This window comes from Cariama cristata, unplaced genomic scaffold (assembly GCF_000690535.1).
Source record: "Cariama cristata isolate BGI_N322 unplaced genomic scaffold, ASM69053v1 scaffold13718, whole genome shotgun sequence".
Classification (NCBI taxonomy): domain Eukaryota; kingdom Metazoa; phylum Chordata; class Aves; order Cariamiformes; family Cariamidae; genus Cariama; species Cariama cristata.
The window spans coordinates 29,221-39,265 of NW_009632969.1; the positions used below are offsets into that span (position 1 = coordinate 29,221).

Below are 10,045 nucleotides of genomic sequence, written 5' to 3' on the forward strand. Positions count from 1 at the left end.
CAGTTAATAGCTGCTCTCATAAATAGGATATGGGCTACTTAGATTGATAATTTATCACAGAATCAGTTTTGGGTAAATAATTTTTATTTTTCCTCCCCTGCCTCCCAGATCTTCATTGAAAGAACAAGCAATAACAAACACTTGAACACTATCAATATCCGACACATTGCTAATTCTATTCGAACTCATGGAACAGGAATCATGAACACAACAGTGAGTATCTTTTGTACTGTTGTTGATTGATTGTTTTTTTTAAATAGTGCACAAAAGCCTCCAAACTCTTGCATCTCCTAGTGGTCTGTTTGGTTGTGCAGTTTTAATAATGTAATAATAATATTCTGCATGTATTAAAAAAAACCAGTTCTTGGACATAGCACTGTCACTGTTTAAGTCTGGGCTGGCACTTAAAGCAGGTAACAGATGCTATCTATTAACCTGTTCCTTTGTGTTAAATCGGTATCACAATCCCTTGGGAGTTATGCCACTTCCAGTTGTTACATCAAAGTTAATGAAGACATCTCAAAACACATCAAAGAAGATAGAGATGTTCTGGTGGGACTCTGAATTTCAGTAAAGATAAATAACACATACCAGACTAGCATAGTAAAATATTTTGATTTCTAAGCTGCCTGCATAAATATGCATGCTCTAAGTTTCTTCTTATGAACACATAGAAGGTAGGTACTTTTGCTGCAGTTAAAGCAAATCTTGAAGAAATGCAATGTTAATTTTTTTAAGTTCCTCTTGTAATCGTTACGCTTAAACATCAGCTTTTCGATTTGAGAAGTAAAAGCTACAGATCTCTGATCATTTATTGAAAGAATGCAACTTCTTACTGCAGTGCTTTTAATGATGTCTGTACTGTAGGTGGTCATTTTAACCACCTGAAGGCATTTACCTCTTTGCATGGTAGATAAGGGCACTTCCTGTGGCATGCCTACTGCAGCAGGACTTTATCATTGTGGTTCTCAAGTTAAAGTGGAAATGATTAGAAAAATAAGGTTTTCATGATTTCTTGTACTATTCTTCTGAGAGTGGGGACTTCAGTTACTTAAAAAAATGCTGTTACATTATTTCCTGGTGATGTAGATTTATTCATTTCTGAATGTGAGTAAAGTTATTTATGCAGACATGAGAAGTAATTGAGATGTGTAGGATGGAAGTGTGCTTCTGCCTTACGGGAAAGTGTTTTAGAAAACTGAGGGAGTGAAAAGATGTGTCGGGTTATGCTGATTCCAGAACTGGACTGAGAAAGTTGAGGTTGTCTGCCCTTTTCAACTTGAAATGTTTGTATTGCTTTAAGAGGACAGTTACAAGATATTCCATACATAACCTGCCCTACACAGCCATTAGTTTATTGAACTGAAATCACTAACTTGTCCCTTGGTCCCCCTACCCTTCCTGGGAAGAGTAGGCCTTCCAGAAGAAGGGTTTGTTTTCTTTTTTTAAACCAGTGAAATCAAAAATATAAGTTGAGAATAACAAATGGAAGTAAACTGAGTAGAAGGTTCCATATAAATACAAGTTACTAGGAATCTACTGAAAACGGGTTGCTAGAGATGCTTGTTACTTTGCTAACTTTCTTGATTTGACTTTTTTTCCTATAGGTAAACTTCACTTACCAATTTCTGAGGAAAAAGTTTTATATTTTTAGCCAGTTCATGTATGATGAACATATCAAATCCAGACTTATCAAAGACATCAGATTCTTCAGGGAAGTCAAGGATCAAAATGATCACAAGGTATAGTAATTTTTGAAGGATTTAGAGTAACTTGGCTAAAAGAAGCGCTATTTTCATGTGACTGAAGGGGCACCAAACCATAACATTCCTATTATTTAAATGTGTATCTCCAGACAAAGTGACAGCTTTTGTCCTAGCAAAATGCAGTGCTACAAATGTCTGTATTCAGGATGGCTTTGTTTCATTCTGGCTGCTCTGTAAATATGAGGTTGTCTAAAATCATTCTCTTGGTGATCTGAAAATGATGATTTGATGGAGTCATAGTCTACTGGAGATTCTCAAATCATGCTTAACAGTTGTCAGTTTTAAATAATAAGATTATTCAAAATGAATCTGAAATGGTGTGAATATGTATCGCTTATTCCAGCATGTCAGGATTTGGGGACCAGGATCTGATTTTCCATGCTGGAAAACTGATTTCTCAAAAATGTGGGAGATAATGTATTTAGTAAAACAGATTCCCAGCTTCTTCGTATGTCAGGTGCTTATTTGTTTTGGGAATAGTTCCTTGTTCACAGTAACACTTCTGTTTCACTTCTTAACTTGCAGAAGTGACCTAGCCAAATTACTTTTGTGAACTAGTAGACAGGCAGGCCTATAGTTTACAAAAAAAAAAGCTGTAGATGTGAGGTAGGAATACATTGCAAATAGAATTGTATTGACATGGTGAAAAAATATTTTAAGGGTAGGTAATTATTTTTACAAATTATTCTAAAATATTTTTCTAGTATCCCTTTGAAAGAGCAGATAAATTCAACCGTGGCATCAGAAAACTTGGAATAACCCCGGATGGCCAGAGCTATCTTGACCAGTTCAGACAACTCATAAGTCAAATTGGTATGAAATGCTATCTAAGACAATGTTATTAATGTTACATAAATGTTATTTAACATTATAAATAAATATATTTAACATGTAAATATATATAAATGTTATTAAATGGAAGAGATCTTCATCATCTAGTAACTGAACTTTTAGCTCAGGCTAAAACTCGATTTAACTCCAGTTGGATAGAAAGTACTTCACTTATACCCCATGTGAAATAATCTCATGGAATTACACAGAAATAGCCTTTGTATGTCTTAATCTAAAATATAGCTACAGCTTGCATAGATGCGTGTTCCCCTTTAAGTTCTTTATGTTATGGAACTGAGTTTTGTCCAGATTGAGTGTATTTCCCAATAAAAAAAATAGTTCATGTATTTCAGAAAATGGCCATATATCCAACTGAAATAACTTTGAGTGATGCATGACATTTCAATGTTGTTTTCAGCCGTTGATGCTGTAGATGTGCAGGACTGATCGGAACTTGCTAGTGGTTAATGTGCCCAGTGGAAAGATTTTGTGCTATTTGGCCCTTGTGCAATCACAAAAGTGGGCACAACCTTGCGAGATGATGCATTTGTGTTTTATTTCTGTATGTAGACTTTTGATACCAGGGTTCAGTGTAACTTCTTTAACTTGGCTTTCAGAACAGTTTCTTTGCCAGAACTATATGGCAACTTGAATTTACATTTCAGAGCTTATAGGAGTTATGAAGAGTGTGTGTGTATTTAAGTAATTATAAATTATTTTCTTGTTTTTTCTTGTCTTTAAAGGCAACGCTATGGGTTATGTACGAATGATAAGATCTGGTGGACTTCACTGCTGTAGTAGTGCAATTAGGTACTTCCACAAATATTTCATTTTTCTGTTTGCTCCTTTCCATTCCTTTGCTCCCTACTCATGCCGATATTCCCTAGGTTGTTACTCATCCCCCATAAATTTTAAAAAGGTCCGATTTTATGCCTTCATTGAAGTGGAATAATCAAAAACAGTGCTGGAATTCAGAACTGTACATTCATTGACATAAACCACTAGAAATCAAACAAATTCTATGGAAAACCACTGCAAAAGACTTAATAGAATGTACATGTAAGTCATTAGTCCTTCATTAAGTCAGTAATTCCTGATGTTAATCACTTTGAGGGTGTATTAAGGAAAAATAGTACAAGCCTTGAGAAACTTGGAAAAAACATTTCTTTGATACTTCTTTCTGTATTTGATTATCTGTGTTTATAAAAGGTCATTAAAACATAGTGACTTTTACATGCAAAGCAATAGTTGGTTTTCTTGCAAGTAATAGTAAATTTGCAGTTATCAAAGGCAGCAAGTGCTAGAGAGAGGAGATGGTAGCCTGCTAAAAGCAGAAGTACAAATAATCCTGTGTGTATCTAGAAGTGAATTTAATAGTGCCTGGATGAGAACGGTATGGCAGATATGGTATAACTTCAAGTTAGTAGTTTGAGCCCAGAAGACTGAATTAACTAACTTATAAATTAAGGTAGATACTTCAGTGAACACAGACAGTTGAGCATAATCCTAACAAACAGTAAGTTTTCAGGTTTGTTCCTGATCTGGAAGATATTGTTAACTTTGAAGAGCTGGTGAAAGAAGAAGGCCTTTCAGAAGAAACACAAAAAGCAGCAAGGTACCCTAACATTATGCTTTTGAGGTCGATGGCGGGGATGGGATGAGAGAATTGTAATTAATTGTGTGTTAAAAGTTCAGCTGACTTAATGCAAAAATATTTGCTGCTCTTTAGAGAAAATAGAAGCAGTTGTTTTAAAAATGTGAAGGGGCATTTGTACTAATAGACTGTTAGAACCTGGTTTCTTGATAAAATCCTTGTGGTTTAAAGGCTAACAAGCTTTCTTCACCAGGTGTCTGACAACTATTTTTAGAACGTTCGGGGTGTTAGGAAAAACAGATGCAAGTATTCTGTTCATAGAACTTTTTTGAGAAAGTTAAATCAAGAAATATGATTCAAGGTGGCTGTAGAAGTAGGGTGTAATTTTGAACACGCTGGTCCAAATACTGGATTATGGGTATAGCCAAAGGGTGAAGAGAAAGTTTGTATTACCCCAAGGGGTGAGTAAGCAAGGAAACTTCTAGCAGAAACCGGGTAACACATTGCTTATCCTTTGCAGGCAGTTAGACTCTGTCCTCGGTGACCTCACACGTAACTTTGCAGAAGGAACGGAGTACTTCAAAATGCTTGTGGATGTATTTGCTCCTGAATTCCGCAGTCCAAAGAATATGCATTTGCGGAACTTCTATATAATTGTTCCCCCGCTGGTTAGTATTTGCATTTTGTGTACCAGTACTTATTTTAAAAAAAGTATCAGATCAGACTTGTGTTTAAATATTTTGTATTAGGCTGTTGACTAGCATATTCTCCTTTCTTTCCTGGTTATGAATGGGATTGTTGTGAGTGTGGCTTTGTTGATAGTTGTCCAAAGCCATGTTTTTCTTTATTTACATCAATTCATGTACTAGCACTCAAAAGGTAACTTAAAAACTTCTTCTCTTGTTTGAATCAAATTTGGAGAAGCCAAGATGAAAAAGGACAAATTGGAACAGCAGGGATGAAGGGAATTTAAAACCGTTTTTCACCTCTCGTGTGTGTGTGTGCTTTCTGCATCACATTAGGTATCTTCAGGCTCTTTTGATGTCATGTTCTAATGCAGTAAAATTGAGGCTGTCTATTGCAATTGGACCTGCTTTTGCTAATAAGCTTTGTTTAGAAAGAGTCCAACTGAATTGAGGTGATGCACACTTGAGTGCAGGATTCTGAGTATTTGGAAGCAGTTCAGTTTAAAGACTTAAATGATCTAAACAGATTCATGTGTAACATCCCAGTTTAGAAACTAGTTTTGGACTGTCAGTGAGCCATAGACTTAAGACTGTGAGATGACAAGTGTGTCATGGTGATAAAAGTGAGGGGAAAAAAGGCTCATGACAAATACTTTTGTTCTTTTTCCTTCCCATTTGTGGAGTCTTTTCTCATAAATACAGTTTCAGGAATATACCATCCATTTTAGTTTTAAAAAGGCATTTCAGTGTAGTTAAATTTGAAACTATCATAGGTTTTTGAGAAGTTGTTAATGTACACACATTTCTGTGTCTCAAGAGTAGTTATTGCATACAAACACATACCCATCACTCGATAACCACTACCTGGATCTATTGTTCAACATCATCGTAAATGTAAGACTACTGAAATATTTTTACTGTTTTCTAAACAGAGTGAAATAACATCCTGTAGCTTTAAAACACTAATATCTTTAAATTTTCCAGAAACCTGCGCTATTTTACTTATCCTTTACTTGTTTACATCATTACCTCTAGTAATCACTAAAAGAATGTGATATAATAGTCTGACAGGAACAGCGAAGATGTAGAGGTACCTTTGGGTTTTTTTTGCTTAGGCATATGCAAATGTGTTCCAAAGCTTAACTTACTTTCTTCCCCAAAAATGCTAGAAAAAGGACAAGTTTACATTCAAAAATGCTTAGTGATGGGGGAGACAATTAGATTAGATTTGGATGTGGAATTATATTCATAAGTTAACAGCACGTATGTGAATGCCTTTTAAAACTTGTGAGTCTCTCTTGATGATTCCAAGACAGCTTTTCACTCTTTCAGACCCTCAATTTTGTAGAGCATTCAATCAGCTGCAAAGAGAAATTGAATAAGAAGAACAAAAGTGGAGCAGCTTTCACTGATGATGGGTTTGCCATGGGTAAGTTTTCAGGACACTGACTAGCCTTTGGGTAAGCCAACATAATAGATATTTTCAAGAAAAGTTTTGTTTATATTTTGTGTGTTCCCATAATTAAAAATTCCATAATTTAAACTTGGATTGTCTTGGCTTCAGCACAGTGAATTTGAGGGCTATTGTGTTCAGAGTCTCCTAAGCATGGAATAGCTGAGTATGGGAGCAGACAGTTTTGTCATATGTTGATGCTCCCCAATTTCTTTCAAAGCTTGTGGATCTCGGTAGGTGAAAAGATATGCAAGTCTTTGGATAAGTTGTGAGGTTTTCAAAAATTGAAGCTTGTTCTTTATTATGACTTTTTCCTGTTAGATTTAAGTGTAATTTAATTGCCATTTAAATTTTGTGTGGGAGTAATCAACTTGGGCTGATCCATTAAAGACATTGACAAAACATTTTATAAATTGCATGTTGACTTTGGTATGTGATTTGTTAATGACTATAGGTGTGGCTTACATCCTGAAGCTTTTGAATCAGTACCAGGAGTTTGATTCTCTGCACTGGTTCCAGTCTGTTAGAGAGAAGTATGTGAAGGAAATAAGAGCAGTAGCTAAGCAACAGAATGTGCAGTCCACTAATCAAGATGAAAAACTACTACAAACTATGAACCTTACCCACAAGCGACTGGAAGTTTGTTTACAGGTATAGCATGGGGCTAGTTATCTATTCTGTTTTGAGTTCTGCACTTACCCATCACAGTTCAGGTATCTGTTTTCTGAGGGAGTTTATCAGGAGCCAAAAAAACAGAGCATTGCCTACAGCAACAATGCAAAAAGAGTATAAAGACTTGAGACATATGATGCGAAGGGGATGTCATGTTTGTCATATTTGAGTGAGGCAGGAACTTGACCTGGTTGATTGGAAGTCTTTGTCCCATGTGGTTAGAAATCTAATGCAACTAAAACCTAAACGCTTAAGTAGGAGAGAATAACTTTTTGGTTAAATTCTTATTACAAAGATTTTTATATAACACTGAACCCTCAGAGTTGCTTGGGTGTTGATTCTGAGCTGCTAGGTTGAATGGTGCACTAGCTGTGAAATAGAGAAAAGGTGCATTTGAATTTTGAAGCCGAGCAGTTCAGGTTTCATTGGTGGTGTAAATGTTTTCTCTCTCTGCTCTTGATTTGAGGAGGCTGTGGGACAAATCTGTAGCTAGCTATTTATAAATAGTCCGTGATTACATTCTGTAAAAGCATATCTGTTGTTGAAACAGATAAAGCCCTGTATGTCCTCATGACTCCCATGAGTGTGCACTGTGTTTGGTCCTCTGCTGTTTAAAAAAACCACATCACTGAACCTTGCCCAGAAACTAATCAAGCTTGTGGTCATTTGAATTATTGGCTTGCATGATTTTCCATGGGCAAGTTGCTCCAAATTCTCACTGGTGCTACAAACCTCATTTTCAGCCTCAGTAGATTAGTGAGAGATTTATTGCAGTGATGCTGCTTTGCTTAAATTACCCTTTAAAGTTTTTGGCTGACATTTGCTTTGTGAAATGCATGTGAACGAGGTATGAATGGAGGAGGATTTTTGAAAGCATTTTAGATATTGAAATCTAGTTGCCTCAGATGCTTCTGAAAAATGCCATTTATATCTGTATACAAGTTCATTCCTGTGATACACTGACGTTCCTCTTCTGTATCTTTTCCCTTAGGAATTTGAACTCCTTTATTTCTCACTAAGTAGTGCAAGAATTTTTTTCAGAGCAGATAAAACTGCAGCAGAAGAAAACCAGGAAAAGAAAGAAAAAGAAGGTAAGTGCTATATGTAGAGCATTTGGGCTGATGAGAGAGTGTGCCTTAGTAGGGAAGGTGCTTTTTTTTTCTTTTTTACATACCTGCTTTCTTGCTAGTGGGTTGATTCAACATCCCAGAAAGAGTTTTATGGGATCAAGGGTGACTGAGGAGTCAAGAACAGCTCACAGAGGCCTTCTTTGGAATGCATGGATTTCAGGCTGGGCTTTCGGGACAGGAAGGAAACACCAAAAAAAAAAAGCCAAAACCAACACCACAGAAAAACCAACCAACCCCTGAAAATCTGGGACAGGGAGAGTTGCATACTTGCAGTAATGTTAAATTCAGTAACTTCAGCATCATATTTACCCTCTCAGTTACCAGTGTTGACAATGACAGCCTTTTCTACACAACCTGAGCTGGTGTGAAATAAACTGGTGGTTTTTACCTGTTGTTTACCAGCTGTTTTTTCAACTTATGTCTGCAGATGATGCAGATGCTATAGGTGACTTTCAGATGTTTATGATATATTTTTAGTCTACCATTGAATTATATTCAAAGGGTAAGATCTTAATTTGGGGTATGGTCTCTTGACTAGGTTAACAAGGGTATTTTGTGGTTTATATTCATGCTTATATATTCTCCCTCATGAATTGTAGAAGATTCTCTTGGGTATAGGAAAATTCTTTTCAAAGAAATGAGAATGCTCCCAAGGATTGAGATATAGAAGTGCAGTTCAGTCACAAGTTGCTTAGAAACTCTGGTAGCAGTATATTAAAAATGGAATTGGTAAATAATTTTCCACTGTAGTTCTGATAAATGCACAAGTGGCCTGTGAAACTACAGTCACTGCAGCCAAAGATCAGTTTCCTTCTGCACTAGGAAAACAGTTTGCAAAGAAAGAAGTCTTTTAGCATGAGTTTGATCATATTCAGTGAAGTTGCTCAAATAAGTGTTCAAAACAACAACAAAAAACCACAAAAAAAAAACAAACAAAAAAACCCCCACCAAAACAAAAAAACCGAACACCCATCTACAAGCACTGTGGTGAGTAAGAACAGACATATTGCATTGGCTTCTTTATGAGAGCATTCTGTAGAACATCAGTTACTTAATTACATTTTAGGTTAAATATTCACTGTTCAGTTCCCTGAAAAATGTGTTTTGTGGTGAGAAAAACTTGAAATGCATACCAGGGTGACAAGTTTTGAACATGGTAACATATTTGCCGTCTACCATAATATTTGGACTTGTATTCTGCAAAATGTGTGAGCAGGTGTATGCAATCTTTACACAAGCTCTACTGCTTGAAGAAACCTTTCACCCCAAATACAGATTTCTTCATAGGGCCAGGACCCTTGGTGCTACAAGGTCAGTTTGCATATGCTGACCATGGTATACGGTATCAAGTGTATTATGACCTCAGCATAATATATCTGCTAAGACTTTGTTTTTACTGCCTTGAATAAAATGTTAAACATGATCCGTGTCTTTATTTTTTATTCTTGTAGAAGAATCTGTTAAAGCAAGCAACGGAGATCTTTCCAACTCTACGCCTGCAGATCCTGTTGTGAAATGATATGGCTGGTATGGGTGATGATTACTTACTCAAATCATTCATGTTCTTGTCATTATCAGTAACACTCTGTAGAGGTAAAAGCTCTAGATTTGACTTCTTGCTCTGTTAAACCCAAGAGAAAATTGTACAGTAGTATACGTATACTAGCATCCAGTGAGGCTAGGTCTGTGTCTTGTCTATATTTCCTGTAGAAACTCCTTTTTTTTAGGAGTCTACATTATTTTCAGCACTTTCTTTAGATTGAAAATAACTATATAAAATGTTGATCTTGGAGGTAGGTATTTTAAAATACAGATGTGCAGATAAAAAAAAATTTCCTAATTTTTAGATGCATTCTTGCATCTCTAACATAGCATTTAAAAAAAAAAGACTCATAGGCCATTGGTCTAAGATT

The 10,045-nt window shown here is 36.0% G+C and overlaps 1 protein-coding gene across 1 annotated transcript in view; it reads left to right on the top strand.

Moving 5' to 3' along the window:
* Positions 1-9,651, top strand: part of KIAA1033 (KIAA1033 ortholog) — a 36,788-nt gene extending 27,137 nt beyond the window's left edge. Inside the window, exons 25-34 of the mRNA XM_009706576.1 lie at positions 109-213; positions 1,608-1,742; positions 2,471-2,579; positions 3,341-3,407; positions 4,126-4,212; positions 4,712-4,859; positions 6,210-6,306; positions 6,785-6,981; positions 7,994-8,093; positions 9,584-9,651. Of these exons, the coding sequence (XP_009704878.1) occupies positions 109-213; positions 1,608-1,742; positions 2,471-2,579; positions 3,341-3,407; positions 4,126-4,212; positions 4,712-4,859; positions 6,210-6,306; positions 6,785-6,981; positions 7,994-8,093; positions 9,584-9,651 (1,113 nt within the window). The remainder of the gene's footprint in view (positions 1-108; positions 214-1,607; positions 1,743-2,470; positions 2,580-3,340; positions 3,408-4,125; positions 4,213-4,711; positions 4,860-6,209; positions 6,307-6,784; positions 6,982-7,993; positions 8,094-9,583) is intronic.
* The last annotated feature ends 394 nt before the right edge of the window (positions 9,652-10,045 follow it).